The sequence below is a fragment of the Cervus elaphus genome, chromosome 11, assembly GCF_910594005.1.
Source record: "Cervus elaphus chromosome 11, mCerEla1.1, whole genome shotgun sequence".
Lineage (NCBI taxonomy): Eukaryota > Metazoa > Chordata > Mammalia > Artiodactyla > Cervidae > Cervus > Cervus elaphus.
The window spans coordinates 32381770-32403490 of NC_057825.1; the positions used below are offsets into that span (position 1 = coordinate 32381770).

The 21721-nt window shown below is 38.4% G+C and overlaps 1 protein-coding gene across 2 annotated transcripts in view; it reads right to left on the bottom strand.

Annotated features, from left to right (window-relative positions):
- ASXL2 (ASXL transcriptional regulator 2) overlaps positions 1–21721 on the bottom strand; it is a 119893-nt gene that overhangs the window by 65987 nt on the left and 32185 nt on the right. Inside the window, exons 2-3 of one of the 2 annotated variants that reach the window (XM_043917366.1) lie at positions 10619–10701; positions 7085–7087 (exon numbers count right to left, since the gene is read on the bottom strand). In XM_043917366.1, the coding sequence (XP_043773301.1) occupies positions 7085–7087; positions 10619–10701 (86 nt within the window). The remainder of the gene's footprint in view (positions 1–7084; positions 7088–10618; positions 10702–21721) is intronic. The other variant, XM_043917367.1, reaches the window with a different exon arrangement.

Below are 21721 nucleotides of genomic sequence, written 5' to 3' on the forward strand. Positions count from 1 at the left end.
TCTATAACATACCTGGAACTATTTATTCATCAACATCCAAAACAGGTATTAGATATTAATCTCTGAAAACAGATACCTACTCTACAGCTCCAGTCATCACTACCTTTTTTTTTAACTGCTGCCTTAACAGGTATAACAAAACCACTCCCCACACTTGAACACTTCTCCTCACCCCTCATGACGTTCTTTTTCTGAATCCACTAAATATGCTCACTGGATTCTTTACTAATTAACTCCCTTCACTTTCCCAGTTTATTCCTCTGTTCCTCCTCCCTATGGTAAATGGCAGCTGTACAATCAAGGAATCCTAGAAATAATTTTTCATTTCTTCCTTCATTATACCTCCCAAATCAATCCATTAGTAAGTCCTGAAACATGATCTCAAATCTGTCTGCTCTCTTCACCCTAATCTAAACCACACCATATCTTGCATAATCTAGTAAAAGTCCTTTGTCTCCTTAATCCCTTCAACTCTCAAAATGCTGCAGTACATTCTTCATAAGTTGCATCTATATATCAGACTACATGTCTTCTACTTTTCAAATGTAAATGTTTCAGGTTAGGCTAAGTATTTCCATTTGGACAGAGCAATGCTTAACCATGCCAATGGATTCACACTGGTTTACTGTGTTCTATTCACACCCACTTACTTATTTGGTTTTAGAAAAGCCAGGCTCCAATTATAGAACTAGTTGACACTGAGGTTCCAAACACCTAGTCATAAAACACCTGTGTTAAATGGCCTACACCAAACTGTTTGTGACAACCCCCCTTACCGCAATTTAAAAATGACTGGAAAACAAAGGCTACACCAAAATCTAGAATTCCATTCAAAGCCAAAGAAAAACACCAGGATTCTCCAACTTGAAATTTGTGGTTCACCATGGAAGATTCCACAAATTTAAAGCTCAATCCAATTTGACGATTTAAAATTGACTGGGACTTCTGGTACTGGTGAAGACAAAGCAGGCCCACAATAGCCAGCCTATCTGCCTGCCTGGCCATGTCTGTCTGCCTGGCCAGGTCTGTCCCTCTCTGGCTAGTTTACACCAAAAGACTGTAGACAAAAACATAAAAAGCAACTTTTACACAAAAACTTGTACATGAGTACAAGTAACATTATTACTTGTTCATAGTAACAGTATTCATAATAGCCAAAAAATAGAAACAACCAAATATCCATCAACAGATGAATGGATAAACAAATCTGGCATATGTATATAATGGAATATTATTTGGCAAGAAAGGAATGAAGTACTGATAAATGCTACCATATGAATGAGCCTTCAAATTCATTATATATGAAAGAAGCCAGTCACAAAAGACCACATATTCTATAACTTCATTACACAAAATATCCAAAGTCGGTAAATCCATGGAGACGGAAAGCACATTAGTAATTGCCCAAGGCTGGGACATGGGGAGAGTTGCAGGGGACAAGGAAGAGGAGTGGCAGCTAACGAGCACAGAGCTTCTCTCCAGGGCAATGATAATGTTTTGGGTGAGTAAACGTTAAAAAAAAAAACAAACCCTGAGGTGTATGCTCTAAAATGTAGGCTACAATGGTATGTGAACTGTATGTCAATTTTTCAAAAACAACTACTTAAAACACTGAAAATTAAGACAGCTGGTACGCTGGGAAGTCAAAACCTAATTCACATGAGATCATAGAGTATAGAATTTACCCTTGCCCACAGAAAGCTGGTCTTGCCCTTGGCTTAAAAAATAATCGCTAGGCCCTATAAGGGCCAGCCACATAGCAGCACTGCAATCTGGAGTGGGGCCTTTGATACATACCAACAATGTGATTTAAGGCAGGGGCTTGCGTCACATGGTATCAGCTGACCACTAGAGGGGCTGGACACTGAAAACTGAATAATGCCTGTATGATGGACCCCCAATAAATAAAAACTCTGGACACCAAGGCTCAAGTGGACTTCCCTGGTTGACAATACCCTGCTTACTGTCACACACTGATGCTGACAATTAACACTCTCCTAAGTCATGGGAGAGGATGACTGGAAGCTCTGTGCTGGGGACTGCACCTTGACTCTGTGTGTCTCTTCCCTGGACAAATCTTAATCTGTATCCTTCCAAAACCAAGTGCTTAACAGTTTTTAGTATTACACAAGTACTTTCAGCAGATTATCAAGCCTTGACAGTAGTCTTAGAAATCTGTGAGGACTTCCCTGATGGTCCAGTGGTTAAGAATCCGCCTGCCAATGTAGGGGACACAGGTTCAATCCTTGTTCCGGGAAGATTCCACATTCTGCAGAGCAACTAAGCCGGTGCACCACAATACTGAGCCCGCATGCTGAGAGCCCATGCTCCACAACAAGAGAAGGCACCGCAATGAGAAGCCCAAGTACTGCAACTAGAGTAGTCCCCATTCACCACAACTAGAGAAAGCTCGCATGCAGCAACAAAGACTCAGTGTAGCCAAAAATAAAATAAAGTCTTTTTTTTAAAAAAGGAAACCTGTTAACTATGTAGTTGGTCTAATAAGTGAGGGTAGTCATGTGGACTATACTCTAACTTCAGTTGGCTAAACTCTCAGAATGAGTTTTCTGGGGTTTTTTCCTCACCACCTTGACTGAAAAGCACAACCTAGCTGAGGAGATGTCCTACTAAAGAGGATAGGTAAAATTGTACGAATGGGTTGTGGAATATGGAATTCCTAAGGGAAAAAAACCAGAGAAGGGACTCCCCTAATTCCCTCACAAGACCTGGGCTCATCTCTGAGCTGGCACACAGGACATTCCCAATCAACACAGCAAAGGCTTTTTAGAACTGAACCCCTGCTTACATCTCAGACTAATAAGGAACAGATCCAAAACAGCAAAGCGAATACTTTAAAATATGAAGTGATTATCAAACTAACAAAGAAGACAGAACTCGTAGTCTGTGAATAACTGGGCTATCTACTTTAAAAAAAAAAAAGAAATCAGCATTCTACAGAATTTTTTGAAAGAAAAACAGAGCCTAAAACAATATATTATTCAAAATGTCCAGGATACTACCTTAAATTTCTCAATAATCTAAGGTTCAGGAAAATGTGACAGATTCTCAAAGGAAAAAATAATTAACAGTGGCCAATCCTGAGATTACCCAGATGCTGGACTTAACAGTCAAAAAGTTTAAAGCATTGTTACTATATCCATGTGGCAAAGATAACTTGAAATTAATGGGAAGACAGAAATTTTCAGTAAAGACACAAAAACTATTTAAAAAAAACAAAACAAACACAAATTTTGGAATTAAAGGATATAATATCAGAAATTTAAAAAATTTCACTGGACGGGTTCAGTGGCTGAATGCAGAACACTGAGAGAAGTGTCAGCGGATGTAACAAAGGAGCAACAGAAATCATCCCATCTGAAATACAGACAGAAAAAGGTTGGGGAAAAATGAGCAGACTCATGACAGTGGAAGAAGAAAAAAATGTAGTGAAGAAAAAATATCTGAAGAATGGCTGAAAATCTGCCAAATTTGGCAAAATATATAAAGCTACAGATTCAAGAAGCTCAGTGAATGCTAAATAGATTTAAACACAAAGAAATCCACACGTAGATACGTTTTAAAAAAAAATCCAACTGCTGTAAACTAAGCAAAAAGAAATGATCTTGAAAGCCACCAGAGAAAACAGTGTATCAATATTACTTACAGGAGGGCAATAATTCAAACAAGCATGTATTTCTCACCAAAAACCATGGAGGTCAGAAGGCAGTAGAGCAACATTTTTAAGTATTTGAAATACAAGAGCTATGAAAACCAAATTCTGTATCCAACAAAAAAATTCTTCAAAATGAAAGCCTCCCCTGCTTTCACCCCCCCTCAAAAAGGACATTCTCAAATGAAGGAAAACTAAGAATTCATCACCAACAGAACAGTTCTTAAAGAAATACTGAAAGGGAAGTGCTTCAGGCTGAAGGAAGATGACACTAGAGGGGAATGTGGAACTTAAGGGAAGAATGAAGAGCAAATGAAATGGTAAACATCTGGGTAAAAATAGTCTTTCAGCTCTTTATGGCCAGAAAGCAAATAATAACATTGTCTGGTGGGGAAGTCCATGTATGAGATGTAACACATACAACAACTATAACATACAGAGGATGGTAAAGGGACCTAAATGGCTGTAGGGCTTCTACATTTTACTAAAGATGGTAAAATATTAATCCTAAGAATTCTGTGAAAGGTTGGGTATATATTATAATCACTGAAGCAACCACTATAAACACACACAAAGAATAACACCAGGGATAAAGACGGTAATTATGGAATGATAATAGGGTCAACTAAGAGAATTTAATGCACTTAATGTATATGCACCTAACAATAAATATTCAAAATACCTGAAGGAAAAAACTAAATAACTGAAAAGAGAAATAAACAAAGAGACAACCATACTTGGAAACTTCAACACCTTTCTTTCAATAATCAATAAAACAAGTAGACAGAAAAATCAGTAATGGTATAGGAGATCTGAACAACCCTATTAACCAAAATAACCGTACATTTACAGAACACTCTACCCCCAAACCAGGAGAAAACATATACACAGGCTTTTCAAGCATGTATGGAACATTTAATATCCCAACAGAGACCATATCCTCGTCATAGTCATAAAATGATTTTTTTTTTAATGGAAAAACAATGACAAAAACAAAAGAGAAAAAGCAAAGAAACAAAACTCGGGTAGCTTTTTAAAAAAAATTAACAAATCTCTAGCAAGACTGACAAAGACAAAAGAGAAAATAAAAATCACCAATATCAGGAACAAAACAGGAGACTTCCCTCGTAGTTTGATCCCTGGTTGAGAACAAAGATCCTGCATGCCAAATCTTTAAAAAACAAAAACATTGAGAGAGGGAAGATATGTTGAACTGAAGAGGAAAAGGCTACCAGCTTTGTGGAGGTAATATCTCAGTCGACTTTGAAAGATGTCAAGATTCTTTTGTAAGAGGATAAATGATGGCTTAATGTCCTGAGTACAGATAAGAAATTTCAGATCCTAAACAGGCAACAGCACTGTACCAGTTTAGCTGGGGTACAGATGGAAAGAAATTAACTAAGCAAAAGTGGTACATGGGACCAGGCAATGACCTGTTATTCAGGAAAAATTCCCGAAGCCTTCTGTGCCAGTTATCAATTTATTGAGTTTTAGCTCCAAATCTAACCTTCTTTGCCCTTCTCTGTAATAATGAAGTTGAATTCTAGAAACATTTCTCCTTTGCCTGCTGGCTCAAAGTTAAGTTTTGTCAGTAGAGTGCTGGGAGGACACTGCAAAAAGAAAAAATGGGGTCTTTCCTTTCTGCTTTTAGTGTACTTTAGCCTGTTTCTTCTCAAGCTTGCAGCATCCAACAATATGAGGGACACTCCATAGTGGCTCACCCCGCAGCAGGGTTCAGCAGAAAGCCTAAGGGTGCCTCCCTAGAAAATTCTGCCGGTGGCTCATCTGGCTCCCCAGTTGAACACCCAGCAGGAGGCTTTCCAACAAGTTCTTTTAGTACCCAGAAGGTGGCTTCTGATATGCCACCTCAAGCTATGGCACCAGTGAACTCTGTCATCCACTGAACCAGAGCCCCACCTTCTCCAGGGAGAGCTGAATCTGGAAACAACAGTTATTCTTTCCTAGGGCACACTGCCTTAGTCCTACAGTTGCTTCCCAAGTCTGTAATTACTGTATTCTTCTATGTTATCTTTAGCTTTTAATAGTTAATTCTTGGTTACCAGTTAATAACAACCAGTTAATAACCACTTAACTTCGTAACTTTCCTGTTAAACCATGTATTGGTAGCTTCTGTCTGCTGACTGGACCCTGAGAACTACAGAACTATAACTCAAAGATAGGGATCTTTCACACACCTAATTTTAAAAGATTTAAAAAAAAGAATTCCCCAAGGCCCAGAAACAGCTCCAAGAAGCTGTTTGAGTATATTCAGGAGGCTGGAGTTTGAATTACCTCTGGGGTTTGTATGCAATCCAGATGGGATACTTTGCAAACACAGGAAGAAGTACTGACTCAAGTGAGGAGAAAAGAGGAATAGAGGGGAGGGGACCACTGAGTTAGCCTTCCCGTAAACTGGAAAATCTACATCATCAGACAAAAAGGAAACATAAGTGTTTGAAAGGCTATTTTAAATACTGATGACTCATGACAGCCATTTGCTATACGTTACACTGATTCAAGACAAAATAAAACCCTGAATAATTTCTCTTAGAAAGAAACTGAAGTAGTCAAATGGTATCATGTCTCTCAAATGGATACATGTCTCTCTGAATCCCTGATTTCATTTGCAGTGTCTTGAGAGGAAAACAAAAATAGCTACCCTTTCAATATTTAGAGTCACATAAATATACAGTATGATCTAGAATCAATAACCCATCAGCTAAAGTGAGAATGGGGGTTTTTCAACCAAATGAGCTCAATAAATAAAATCTTTACTCAGTGAACAATACTAACTTTAAAAAGGAAACGATATAGGTAACAACAAATGATTAAAAGCTTACAGAATTTTTTGTAAAGGTTCTGACTTTGGAACAAGCAATTCTGTGTCAAAGAGCTCAAGACTAGGGAACTATTGCCCAGTTATCATTCCTACTTAAGAGAAAAAACAATTAGACTGTATTTTAGGCATGAAAAATTTAACAAGGAAGTGAGATGTCACAACAAATATTTAAAAACCATTTAAAATGTTCTGAAATAACTATTTATTGGCAAACGGTACAGAAACTTTTTTTTTAAACACATGACCAAATACCACAGAGCATCTATCTAAATTACCAATAACTGTTACAACCTAAAAGTTCCAAGTTCTTCTTTTTTAAAAACTTTTTATCTTTTCTTCCTCCCAAATGTTATTCCAACTCTTTTCACATCTTCTTATCTGTCCTCAACAGAAATGAGCTACTTTTAGAACACTCCAAAATGTTCTTTTCACCTGAAACAACAAAATCCATTATCTTCTTTCTTCCCTGGGACTTCCTTGGGAAACTATCTTTAAAAGGGATTCACTTAGGAAATTAAACAAACATAATGGAATACATGAAATCATAAGTTATTGTGAGGGGGAAATTCATGGACCTTCTTTTTCTGTTTTCTAAAATGCTGGTATGCTTTGTAGTTATAAGGAGCATTTACTTTAAGCGTTATAATATTCTAAGAATACTGTACATGTTTCTAATTAATTCATTCAAAATTCCATACTTCGCGTAAATGATTTTCAATCTTACCACCTAACTTCTCAAAGGGACTAGTACCCCAATCTTTCTCAACCAGGAGCCAATCACTTCATTTTTAATACTTCTTTTTGTTGACTGATTATGGCAAAATATATACATAATATACAAGTTACCATTTTAAGTGTACTATTCAGTGGCATTAAGCAGATCTGCAATGTTGTGCAACCATTACCGCTATCCCTTTCTAGAATTTTTTCATCATCCCAGAGAGAAACTCTGTACCAATTAAAAACAGTAACTCCCTATTCTCCCTACTCTCGGCCGCTGGTAACCTCTATGCCATCTCCTGTCTCTATGAGTTTGCCTCTTCTAGGTATCTCATGTAAGTGGAACTGTACAATATTTGTCCTTTTCTGTCTGCTTATTTCATTCACCATATGTTTTTAAAAATACATATGTATATATATACACATTCTCTTTCATATTATTTTTTAAAATTTTTGTTGTATTATAGTTGATTTACAATGTTGTGTTACTTTCCATGTATAGCACAGTGAATCAATTACACATATACTCACTTAGTGTGTTTTTAAGGTTCATCTATGTAGTATAAATCAGAATTTCACTCCTTAAGGCTAAACAATATTCCATAGAATGTATATACCACATTTTATTTATCCATTCATCTGCCAACAGACATCGGAGCAGCTTCCATTTTAATATATTTTAAAATGAAACAATATAGTAGAAAATAACCAAAATTAAGCAAGATTCTTCAAAATGGGGGGAAGAGAGAAAACAGAAAAGGGAAAAAGTAGAAAAGCTTGTATTAAGGATTAAGGAATGAAAGTAAAACTGTAAAAAGGAGCACAGCTTCAATAAGCAAAGTATCTATTTCATCCCATAACCTACCTAAAAGGTCTAAAGATTGTAAGACTTCCATGTGACACGTCATGCAGCAAGAGGGTAAGCTATAACTACACGTAAATATGATCTTCCAATCACTGATACCTCATCTACTCATTAACATGTAGGTTTGCAATGTCTATTACGTGCCAAGCCTGGGGGAAATGGGGGAGGGGAAGGAGACTGCCAAGCGGATGGAGACGATGTCACTGCCTTCATGGAGCTAATAGCTTAATGTAAGCTAGAGAAGATACATGATTTTAAGACCAAAACAATATGCCATTTCAAATCTTAAGTACTATGAAAAAAGAACATAGAACACTATTAAGAACCTAAAAATGGAAAATGTGATCTTTTAATAGATCAGGAAGTCAGACAAAGGTCTCTGAAAAAGGCATATTCAAGTTGACACCTGAAAAAAATGAGTTAACTGAGTAAAGGGGTCAGCATGTGCAAAGACTAGTCGGGAATGACCATCCCTACATAACTGGGAACTAACAAAAGTGACCTCCCTGCAAAAGTCACAGGAATGGACAAAACTGCACTTGAGTTGGAGAGAAGATAATGAGCAAAAGAACTGAGAATAAAAGTTTACAAAGGAAGAAAATTAGGAATGTCTGTGGGCACTTCAAGTCAGGAAACATTTCAAGAAGGAAGTAATAGCAGTCACCTGTGTTAAATAATACTGAGCGGTAAGACAGGCAGAACTAACAGTTCTCTAAGGTAACAAAATGGAAGTCACTGGTGGCTTAAAAAGTACTGCTTTGTGGTCACATAACTGTATTACCACAATAGCTTAATCAAGAACAGCTATTTGTAAATTGTCACCAAGTGAAGCCAGAAGCTATTTTTGATGACTCCACCATCTTGCTACTTTTTTTAAGTTCTTCCTTTTTATCCCCCTTCTGTTCTTATTTAGTGTTCTTTCTTATACACTGTTCATGTCTACTCTCTAGAAATAATAATGACAAGTTTACAGCCACAGAGCCTTACTATGTTAGAGATGGATGATCCTGCAATTGTCATTTAGACCTAGGGCATTGTTAAGAGATTGATCTCTTTATACCAGGCTTCCTGGTCTATTTCCTCGGTGTGTATCAAAAGTCTAATTTTATGCAAAGAATTGAAATCTCTTGCTTATTCCTATTCTAAAAAATTCTATAGTGTCATAAAAAGGATATTAAAATACCTTTGCAATTCCTCAAAGTAACTAAAATCACTATCATTTTCTCCTGTAGCCTATACAAATATCTAGGATGAGAGTATTATGCTTTAATCTAGTAAATCTAGCCAAACTCAAAAATTATGAATAATGTCATTGATAAATTAAGTGATTAATCTTTTAATAATTTATAAGAAATATGTTTAAAGACTAATTCTTCACACATTTTAATGGTTTAATTTACAAATGTTCACTTTTTTTAGGAACATATTAATTATTCAGAGATAAACTAACTTTTACTTCATATTTAATATTAACAGAGCAAAGCTAATTTGTCCCCAACCTACTGACATTTGGCCACATATCAAAGTTTTTAACTATATTACTAAAAAAGAGCCAACTTTAAAAAATCTGGAATTTCATGTTAAAGAAAATAAGAATTAAAAAATCTCGAACATGCAATGTCAATTCATCAAAAAATATACAATCCATCTACAAATATTTCAATATAGCTCACTATTTCTCAATAGCAACAACACTGGTATCTGAGCTGAACAACTCTTCCCTGTGAAGGGCTGTCCGGCACAATGCATGAAAGACATTTAGCACCTTTGCTCTGTTCCCGTTATCACCATAGTGCTCCCTCCTTTCTAGTCATGGTGATAATCAAAAACAGTCCCCCAAAATTCCGAACACTTTCCCTATGGGTGTTACACAAATTTCACCCCTGACTGAGAACAACTAGTAGCACAGCAACCTCTTTCTCTTAATGAAAATGTCTCTAATGTAGACACCCAGACGTCTGCCTTAACATATAAAATATATTGAACATAACTTTAACATTTTTTGATGACAGAGGGTCTTGACTATGAACGGTGAAACTATTATGTCCTGTTGTGATATAATAAAGCTCTTAGAAATTAAAGTGTGTTTTACCTTTGGTCCTATAATAATTAACCCTGGCTGTTTTATTTGAACATAAGACTGTTACTTAGAACACATACTGCTTTATATATTTTTTCCACAATTGTTTTTGGCCAAGGTTATTTTTTCCTAGACTACATCTAGTATATCTATCATTCTCTGAACTTTTTAGAGTACTTTTTATTTGCTAATGACCAAGCTTAAAATGGCTCCAGGCCTCCTGAGAATTAAAGTGCATGGGTGTGGCAGTAGCTATAAGAAATTTTTTCTAACTTACTTTTGGTTTTTTACCTGTGCTATGACTGAAAACTCCAAAGATCTGAATTCAATAAACCATAAATTAATAAAGCAATTGTTACTAAATAATCTTTGAAGATTGCTATACACTACAATATATTCTAATCGAGTATTATAATTATTACAAATAACACTTAAATAACTCACCTGATTTCTTTTAGTCCTTCTCTCTGGATAACTTGAAGAATTTCTTTATGACTCATGGGTGTATTGGGATATTTTTCTAAGACCTGAGAAACAAGTATATAATAACAAATTATTTACTTAAATTCTTATAATTACACATGTAAGCTATATTTCTTTTTATTACAGCTATGTATCAATTTCCTCCAGCACACAGAAATCCAGAGACGTTTCATCCCTTAAATTTTGGGATAATAAATGAAAAATTAATGGACATTCTTTAAATAGGACACTCTTGTCTTCAGTCACTAACCATACATCAAATCCCGAGCAGAAATGAGTCAAAAAAGATTACTAATTATTATGAATGCATAATATGAAATTATGCTTACTTTCTGCCTCCAACCCTACATGACTACCTGTAGACTTACTGGAAATAGCTTAAAGAGCATCCACCTTTACATTTCCAAACAAAGTCTAGTACATTTGGGATGCTCAGTAATTTCTTAATCAAAATAAATGAACAATATAATGAAATTAAACAGTATCTGTGTTCTGGTAAAGAGGATATAAGCAAAATTTATCCTGTCTCTCCTCTTGAATACGACTAAAAACCTGGACAGAGGACATGGAGTAGCTACTTATCTGACGACTCTGAAAAGGGAAGCAGTTGGTTTCGAGGAGGAAACCAAAACCAGAAGTCCTACTAACCCAGCAGTGAGGTTCCTGGTTTTATTTCCCCTAGGATCACTCAGTCCAGACTCCAAAGCAGCCTCAACTCAGAACTGCACAGTAAGTGCAAACAGAAATGGCTTCAAGAGAAATCTTCCCTTTTTCTGTCTGAAAAGCAGTCAAGGGGGCCCCAAAAGCGGAGGAAGATCCTCTTGGTTTTTTCCCTTTCTCTCAGACCCCACTCTGAAGCAATTCAAAGGCAGCAGCTGTGGCAGTGATGATACCAGCAGTGGCTGAACAGGGACCTAAAACTTCAAGAAAGCGGATTCCTTCCAATCCTATGAATGTGGCAGGAATTCCTAAGGTTTACATCCTTTTTCGACTGTTTCCAAATAGGAAAAGGAGTACATCAAGGCTGCATATTGTCACCCTGCTTATTTAACTTATATGCAGAGTACATCATGAGAAATGCTGGGCTGGAAGAAGCACAAGCTGGAATCAAGATTGCCAGGAGAAATATCAATAACCTCAGATATGCAGATGACACCACCCTTATGGCAGAAAGTGAAGAGGAACTAAAAAGCCTCTTGATGAAAGTGAAAGAGGAGAGTGAAAAAGTTGGCTTAAAGCTCAACATTCAGAAAACTAAGATCATGGCATCTGGTCCCATCACCTCATGGGAAATAGATGGGGAGACAGTGGAAACACTGTCAGACTTTATTTTTTGGGGCTCCAAAATCACTGCAGATGGTGATTGCAGCCATGAAATTAAAAGACGTTTACTCCTTGGAAGTAAAGTTATGACCAACCTAGATAGCATATTAAAAAGCAGAGACATTACTTAGCCAACAAAGGTCCGTCCAGTCAACGCTATGGTTTTTCCAGTGGTCATGTATGGATGTGAGAGTTGGACTGTGAAGAAAGCTGAGCGCTGAAAAATTGATGCTTGAACTATGGTGTTGGAGAAGACTCTCCAGAGTCCCTTGGACTGCAAGGAGATCCAACCGGTCCATCCTAAAGGAGATCAGTCCTGGGTGTTCATTGGAAGGACTGATGTTGAAGCTGAAACTCCAATACTTTGGCCACCTCATGTGAAGAGGTGACTCATTGGAAAAGACCCTGATGCTGGGAGGGATGGGGGCAGGAGGAGAAGGGGATGACAGAGGATGAGATGGCTGGATGGCATCACCGACTTGATGGGCATGAGTTTGAGTAAACTCCGGGAGTTGGTGATGGATAGGGAGGCCTGGCGTGCTGCAATTCATGGGGTTGCAAAGAGCCGGACACAACTGAGCAACTGAACTGAACTGTTGCTTGGCATCAAAGGCAGAAGTAGCTGTGGAAGTGTGTAGCAAAAAGAAATGAAAACATGAGTTATTTAGCCATAGAACTAGGAAGAAAGTTCTCTAGGAGCCAGAAAATGTCAGGAAACTTGTAAAGAGAAAGGAGCTCAAAAAGTGACACCAATAAGTTCGACAGACACTCCTGGGGTCACCCAAGAACTAAGCATATATGTGCACACGACCCTAAACATACTATCAGGTTCCCAAAGTTAGCACTCAGTGGTGCATATGCAGGAAAGATAGAAACAGAAGTTTTAAAAACTAGACACCAGAATTTTAGTGCACAGAAGGTAGGCCGAAACTTAGGACCTGAACCTAAAAGGCCAAATGCCTACTTTAAAAAGCACCCCCAATCCCTCAAAATGAAGTACCAAAAACATTCTCCATAGGACTCAAATGAGACAGTATCGAAGTTTTACTGCAACAGAAATGTCACAAAAGGAAAAAAATGCCTAATACACAAACCCAAATCACTTGACATATGAAGAAAAATCTCAGTAACTCAACAAAGGAAAAGACAACCTACAGACAACAAACTTGAGATGACACAAACGCTGGAATTTTCAGGTAAAGATTTTAAGGCAGCTATTATAACCATGCTGCAAGAAGTGAGAGAAAAAAAAAAAAGAAGCGAGAAGACTATTCTTAGTGGGAAAAAAATAAAAGCATTAGCAAAGAAGTAAGGTTGATTATACCATTGTGTGTGTACCTGTGTGGTGTATAAAACAAAATTAAAATTAAAGACTAAAAAATGCAATAGAAAGTAAAATCCAAAATTCTCTGGAGAGGCTCAACTGCAGAATGCAGGTAACAGAGGAAGAGACTCAGTGAACCTGAAGATTGAGCAATAGAAACTATTCAATTTGACAAACAGAAAAGTTATGGGGGAAAAAACAAAAAATGGATGAACAGAGCCAATGGGACAATATCAAAAGGTCTAACATTCATGTCACCAGAGTCCCAAAATGAGAAAATAAAGAGTAGCATGCACAAAACATAATTTAAAGGAATAGCAGCAAAAGCTTAGCAAATATGGTGAAAGATACACACTTACAATTTCAGGAGAACCAATGAACCTCAAACAACATAAATTCAAGGAAATCTATACCCAGATATAACACAACCAAATTACTGAAAACCAAAGAAAATTTTAAAATCTTGAAAGTAGCCAAGGAAAAACAGTATTTCACTTAGGAGAACAACAATTCCAGTGACTCAAGTGGGTTTCTCATCAGAAACCATGAAAGGCAGAAACAGCAAAGTACATTTTTAAGTGCTGAAAGACAAAGACTGTAATTAAAAAATTCCTGTCCAGAAAAAAATATCCTCTAGAAATGAAGAGGAAATTAAGACATTCTTAAAGGAAAATGAAGAATATTTTCCACTAACAGACTTCCTTTAAATTGCTTTCTTATAAGTCAATTTTGTATTCCTTTTTTTCTTTTTATCCAAATTTTAGACAGAAACTCTCTTTACCTGAATCATTTTCCATTCTTAACCTGGAACCCTTGACAATGGATGAAAGTGAAAGCTAAAACTGAACCAATCTATATTATATTATCAAAGGAGTTACCAATTAGCATAGCAATTGTATCACAAACAATAGATACAAGACTTATGTGACAGGTATCACTTGAAGTCAGATATCTCAGATCAGCCACTAAGGTATCAAGATGTGATATCAGCAACTACCATTTGTAAAGAAGACACAAACAAGTGCCAATCATTCTCTCAGTTAAATGTCTCAGTTCAGTTCAGTCACTTAGTCGTGTCTTACTCTTTGTGACCCCATGAATTGCAGCACACCAGGCCTTCCTGTCCGTCACCAACTCCCAGTGTTTACTCAAACTCACGCCCATCGAGTCGGTGATGCCATCCAGCCATCTCATCCTCTGTCATCCCCTTCTCCTCCTGCCCCCAATCCCTCCCAGCATCAATCAGGGTCTTTTCCAAGGAGTCAACTCTTCGCATGAAGTGGCCAAAGTATTGGGAGTTTCAGCTTCAGCGTCAGTCCTTCCAATGAACACCCAGGGCTGATCTCCTTTAGGATGGACTGGTTCGTTCTCCTTGCAGTCCAAGGGACTCTGGAGAGTCTTCTCCAACACCATAGTTCAAGCATCAATTTTTCAGCGCTCAGCTTTCTTCACAGTCCAACTCTCACATCCATACATGACCACTGGTGTGTGAGATGAATGCAATTGTGTGGTAGTTTGAGCATTCTTTGGGATTGCCTTTCTTAGGGACTGGAATGAAAACTGACCTTTTCCAGTCCTGTGGCCACTGCTGAGTTTTCCAAATTTGCTGGCATATTGAGTGCAGCACTTTCACAGCATCATCTTTCAGGATTTGAAATAGCTCAACTGGAATTCCATCACCTCCACTAACTTTGTTCGTAGTGATGCTTTCTAAGGCCCACTTGACTTCACATTCCAGGATGTCTGACTCTAGGTGAGTGATCACACCATCGTGATTATCTGGGTTGTGAAGATCGTTTTTGTACACTTCTTCTGTGTATTCTTGCCACCTATTCTTAATATCTTCTGCTTCTGTTAGGTCCATACCATTTCTGTCCTTTATCGAGCCCATTTTTGCATTAAATGTTCCCTTGGTTATCTCTACTTTTCTTGAAGAGATCTCCAGTCTTTCCCATTCTGTTGTTTTCCTCCATATCTTTGCATTGATTGCTGAGGAAGGCTTTCTGATCTCTCCTTGCTGTTCTCTGGAACTCTGCATTCAAATGGGAATATCTTTCCTTTTCGCCTTTGCTTTTCGCTTCTCTTCGTTTCACAGCTATTTGTAAGGCCTCCTCAGACAACCATTTTGCCTTTTTGCATTTCTTTTCCATGGGGATGGTCTTGATCCCTGTCTCCTGTACAATGTCACGAACCTCCGTCCATAGTTCATCAGGCTCTCTGTCTATCAGATCTAGTCCCTTAAATCTATTTCTCACTTCCTCTGTATAGTCATAAGGGATTTGTTAGGTCATACCTGATGGTCTAGTGGTTATCCCTACTTTGTTCAGTTTAAGTCTGAATTTGTCAATAAGGAGTTCATGATCTGAGCCACAGTCAGCTCCCGGTCTTGTTTTTGCTGACTGTATAGAGCTTCTCCATCTTTGGCTGCAAAGAATATAGTCAATCTGATTTTGGTGTTGACCATCTGGTGATGTCCATGTGTAGAGTCTTCTCTTGTGTTGTTGGAAGAGGGTGTTTGCCATGACCAGTTAAATGTCTCAGCAGCAACCTTAAAAGGGAAGCATCACTACTCCCATTTAAGAAGTGGGATAACTAACCCTCAGGATAGTTATCTATTGTTATAGATAACAAATTTGCTAACAGCTAAGCAAATTTCCAAAGTCAGAGGCTGCGGCCCAGAGGAACAACCCCACGTCCAAGGAGCGGCGGCTGCACAGGTGAAGGAGGACGGAGAGGAGCTACTCCACGTTCAAGGTCAGGAGGGGCGGCCGTGAGGAGATACCCCTCGTCCAAGGTAAGGAACAGCAGCTGTGCTTTGCTGGAGCAGCCATAAAGAGATACCCCATGTCCAAGGTAAGAGAAACCCATGTAAGACGGTAGGTGCTGCGAGAAGGCATCAAAGGGCAGACACACTGAAACCATAATCACAGAAAACTAGCTAATCTGATCACAGGACCACAACCTTGTCTAACTCAATGAAACTAAGCCATGCTGTGTGGGGCCACCCAAGACAGACGGGTCATGGTGGAGAGGTCTGACAGAATGTGGTCCACTGGAGAAGGGAATGGCAAACCACTTCAGTATTCTTGCCTTGAGAACCCCATGAACAGTATGAAAAGGCAAAATGATAGGATACTGAAAGAGGAACTCCCCAGGTCGGTAGGTGCGCAATATGCTACTGGAGATCAGTGGAGAAATAACTCCAGAAAGAATGAAGGGATGGAGCCAAAGCAAAAAAAAATACCCAGTTGTGGATGTGACTGGTGACAGAAGCAAGGTCCGACGCTGTAAAGAGCAATATTGCATAGGAACCTGGAATGTTAGGTCCATGAATCAAGGCAAATTGAAAGTGGTCAAACAGGAGATGGCAAGAGTCAATGTCGACATTCTAGCAATCAGTGAACTAAAATGGACAGGAATGGGTGAATTTAACTCAGATGACCATTGTATCTACTGCTGTGGGCAGGAATCCCTTAGAAGAAATGGAGTAACCATCATGGTCAACAAAAGAGTCCGAAATGCAGTACTTGGATGCAATCTCAAAAATGACAGAATGATCTGTTTGTTTCCAAGGCAAACCATTCAATATCATGGTAATCCAAGACTATGCCCCAACCAGTAGCGCTGAAAAAGCTGAAGTTAAACAGTCCTATGAAGACCTACAAGACCTTTTAGAACTAACACCCAATAAAGATGTCCTTTTCATTATAGGGGACTGGAATGCAAAAGTAGGAAGTCAAGAAACACCTGGAGTAACAGGCAAATTTGGCCTTGGAGTACAGAATGAAGCAGGGCAAAGGCTAATAGAGTTTTTCCAAGAGAATGCACTGGTCATAGTAAACACCCTCTTCCAACAACACAAGAGAAGACTCTACACATGGACATCACCAGATGGTCAACACCAAAATCAGATTGACTATATTCTTTGCAGCCAAAGATGGAGAAGCTCTATACAGTCAGCAAAAACAAGACCGGGAGCTGACTGTGGCTCAGATCATGAACTCCTTATTGACAAATTCAGACTTAAACTGAACAAAGTAGGGATAACCACTAGACCATCAGGTATGACCTAACAAATCCCTTATGACTATACAGAGGAAGTGAGAAATAGATTTAAGGGACTAGATCTGATAGACAGAGAGCCTGATGAACTATGGACGGAGGTTCGTGACATTGTACAGGAGACAGGGATCAAGACCATCCCCATGGAAAAGAAATGCAAAAAGGCAAAATGGTTGTCTGAGGAGGCCTTACAAATAGCTGTGAAACGAAGAGAAGCGAAAAGCAAAGGCGAAAAGGAAAGATATTCCCATTTGAATGCAGAGTTCCAGAGAACAGCAAGGAGAGATCAGAAAGCCTTCCTCAGCAATCAATGCAAAGATATGGAGGAAAACAACAGAATGGGAAAGACTGGAGATCTCTTCAAGAAAAGTAGAGATAACCAAGGGAACATTTAATGCAAAAATGGGCTCGATAAAGGACAGAAATGGTATGGACCTAACAGAAGCAGAAGATATTAAGAATAGGTGGCAAGAATACACAGAAGAAGTGTACAAAAACGATCTTCACAACCCAGATAATCACGATGGTGTGATCACTCACCTAGAGTCAGACATCCTGGAATGTGAAGTCAAGTGGGCCTTAGAAAGCATCACTACGAACAAAGTTAGTGGAGGTGATGGAATTCCAGTTGAGCTATTTCAAATCCTGAAAGATGATGCTGTGAAAGTGCTGCACTCAATATGCCAGCAAATTTGGAAAACTCAGCAGTGGCCACAGGACTGGAAAAGGTCAGTTTTCATTCCAGTCCCTAAGAAAGGCAATGCCAAAGAATGCTCAAACTACCACACAATTGCACTCATCTCACACGCTAGTAAAGTAATGCTCAAAATCCTCCAAGCCAGGCTTCAGCAATACGTGAACTGAGATCTTCCAGATGTTCAAGCTGGTTTTAGAAGAGGCAGAAGAACCAGAGATCAAATTGCCAACATCCGCTGGATCATTGAAAAAGCAAGAGTTTCAGAAAAACATCTATTTCTGTTTTATTGACTATGCCAAAGCCTTTCACTGTGTGGATCACAATGAACTGTGGAAAATTCTGAAAGAGATGGGAATACCAGACCACCTGACCTGCCTCTTGAGAAACCTGTATGCAGGTCAGGAAACAACAGTTAGAACTGGACATGGAACAACAGACTGGTTCCAAATAGGAAAAGGAGTACGTCAAGCCTGTATATTGTCACCCTGCTTGTTAAACTTATATGCAGAGTACATCATGAGAAACACTGGGCTGGAAGAAGCACAAGCTGGAATCAAGATTGCCGGGAGAAATATCAATAACCTCAGATATGCAGATGACACCACCCTTATGGCAGAAAGTGAAGAGGAACTAAAAAGCCTCTTGATGAAAGTGAAAGAAGAGACTGAAAAAGTTGGCTTAAAGCTCAACATTCAGAAAACTAAGATCATGGCATCTGGTCCCATCACCTCATGGGAAATAGATAGGGAAACTGTGGAAACACTGTCAGACTTTATTTTTTGGGGCTCCAAAATCACTGCAGATGGTGATTGCAGCCATGAAATTAAAAGACACTTACTCCTTGGAAGTAAAGTTATGACCAACCTAGACAGCATATTGAAAAGCAGAGACATTACTTTGCCAACAAAGGTCCGTCTAGTCAAGGCTATGGTTTTCCCAGTGGTCATGTATGGATGTGAGAGTTGGACTGTGAAGAAAGCTGAACACCGAAAAATTGATGCTTTTGAACTGTGGTGTTGGAGAAGACTCTTGAGAGTCCCTTGGACTGCAAGAAGATCCAACCAGTCCATCCTAAAGAAGATCAGTCCTGGGTGTTCATTGGAAGGACGGATGCTGAAGCTGAAACTCCAATACTTTGGCCACCTCATGTGAAGAGTTGACTCCTTGGAAAAGACCCTGATGCTGGGAGGGATTGGGGGCAGGAGGAGAAGGGGATGACAGAGGATGAGATGGCTGGATGGCATCACCAACTTGATGGGCATGAATCTGAGTAAACTCCAGGAGTTGGTGATGGACACGGAGGCCTGGCGTGCTGCGATTCATGGGGTCGCAAAGTCGGACACGACTGAGCGACTGAACTGAACTGAAGCAAATTTCCAAACATAATGCAGCAAGGTAAGTGGGAGTCATAATTCAAACTCAGGTCTATCTTGCAGTCTACAGCACACTGTGTCCTGTGTCTGCATCTCTTTCCTCATTTGCTTAATCATAAAATCCAACAAATAAACTTGTTGACATCTACCATGACCTCTAGGCTACATCAGATGTTATTAACCTCCTCTCTTAAGATACTGTTCTCTCCAGACTTTTTTTTCCCAAAATGTTTCCCTGTAGTCTTTGTTGTTGTTCAGTTGCTAGGCCATGTCTGACTTGAGATTCCATGGACCATGTGCCTGCCAGGCTTCTCTGTCCAAGACATTTCCCAGGCAAGAATACTGGAGTGGGCTGCCATTTCTTTCTCCAGTCTTTTTCTATGGCCACCCCTTAAATATTTTACAAGCATCATTTCAGAGCTTTTCCTTTTCACTTCAACTCTCCCTGAATAAAATCATCCATTCCCAAGACTTCATCAATCACTCCCATTTTGGTAAATGAAAAGCAGCAGCACAGTCTGTTTATAACTGCTTTAAAACACCAACCTTGGATGTTTCACTTCAAAATTAACATGCCCAAAATTTAAGTGACTACCTTTATCCAACTTAAGGCCTATAACAGAAAACTGGACCTGCATTTACCATCTATATACTAAAATTGTATAAAATTACTAAAAATGGAGAAAACTTCATCATGGACACAGATAGCTCATAAAAGAATTAAAACTGAACAGAAAACATAAAGTAGCATTTGCATACTGAAATACTTACAGATAAAATTATATGATGTTGGAGATTTGCTTCAAAGTTATAAAGAGGAAATTTAGATAGAGATTAAGTACTGCAAGGCAGGCTATAAGTCAATAATTATAGAAACTATAAAATGGGCACAAAAATATTCATTATATTATTGTTGACTTTTATGTACACATTCAATATCCTATAATAAAAATTTATGGAAGAAACAACAAAGGATGCTTGATTTCACAAATGATCAAATGCCAAAAAAAACAAAAAAAAAATCATATTTCAATGGTTTTTTTCCCTGCTACTTTGGACAGCAAAAACATGGCAATAATAAAACTACCCCATGAAATGGATGTGTATACATAATCCAGTGTACAAATTCAACTTTATTCAACATTCAACTTTAAACTATTGATAATATAAGAAAATATTCATTATGTTACTCAATAAAGGAAAAAGTTTAAAGGTTTCTTATCTAATAAAAAGATATTAAGAAAACTAGTATATTTACACAACTGAATATTATATAGCTACAGATGAAAAGAAAACTGCATTCAAATCTAGGTGTGGAATGCAAATACCGGACAACACAATGTGGGGCGGAGTGACTTCAACAACCCAGATTTTCAAAAGGCAGGGACACATCCTTCTTTGGCCCTTCCTCAACCCTGTCTAGAAAATGAAGGCGACGACAAGCCATTCTGAACCATACAGACAAGGACACACCCTAAGAATGGTGGACTAACTACACCTTCAGACTGTTGGAGGGAAGAATAATAAACTTCCAAATCATTTAAGGAACTGTTACATGCAGCCAAAGCCATATCTAACTATCAGGTCGGTACAAAAGTAACTGCAGTTTCAGACACGAATTTTAAACCATTATAACTAGGCTCAAACACATCTTTATTAAGCAAAATAGGAACCATTACAATCAACACGTTTTTGCCAACAAGAAGTAAGTTTGTTTATTATTCCCGTAGCATAAAAATCCATGCTTCAGGATTGGAGGAACTCTTGGAAAGCATTTTCTGCCTCCTGCTGGCTGTGGAAGCGTTTTGCCTGCAAAAAGTTATCAAGATGCTTGAAGAACTGGTAGTTGGTTAGCAAGGGGTCAAGGTGAATAATGCTGGATGAGGAAAACTTCATAGCCCAATTCTTTCAACTTTTGAAGCGTTGGTTGAGCGATATGAGGATGGACATCGTTGAGGAAAAGAACTGGGCCCTTTCTGTTGACCAATGCCAGCTGCAGGCATTGCAGTTTTCAGTTCATCTCATCTATTTAATGAGCATACTTCTCATATGTAATGGTTTTACCAGGATTCAGAAAGCTATTAGATCATCAGATGGGCAGCAGACCACCAAATACTGACCACAACCTTTTTTTGATGAAAATGTGACTTTGCGAAGTGCTTTGGAGATTTTCAGTCCAACAACTGAGCTGGTTGTCACTGGTTGTCATATAAAACCCTCTTTTCATCGCACATCGCAATCTGATCTAGAAATGGTTCCTTGTTGTTGAGTACAGTAAGAGAAGC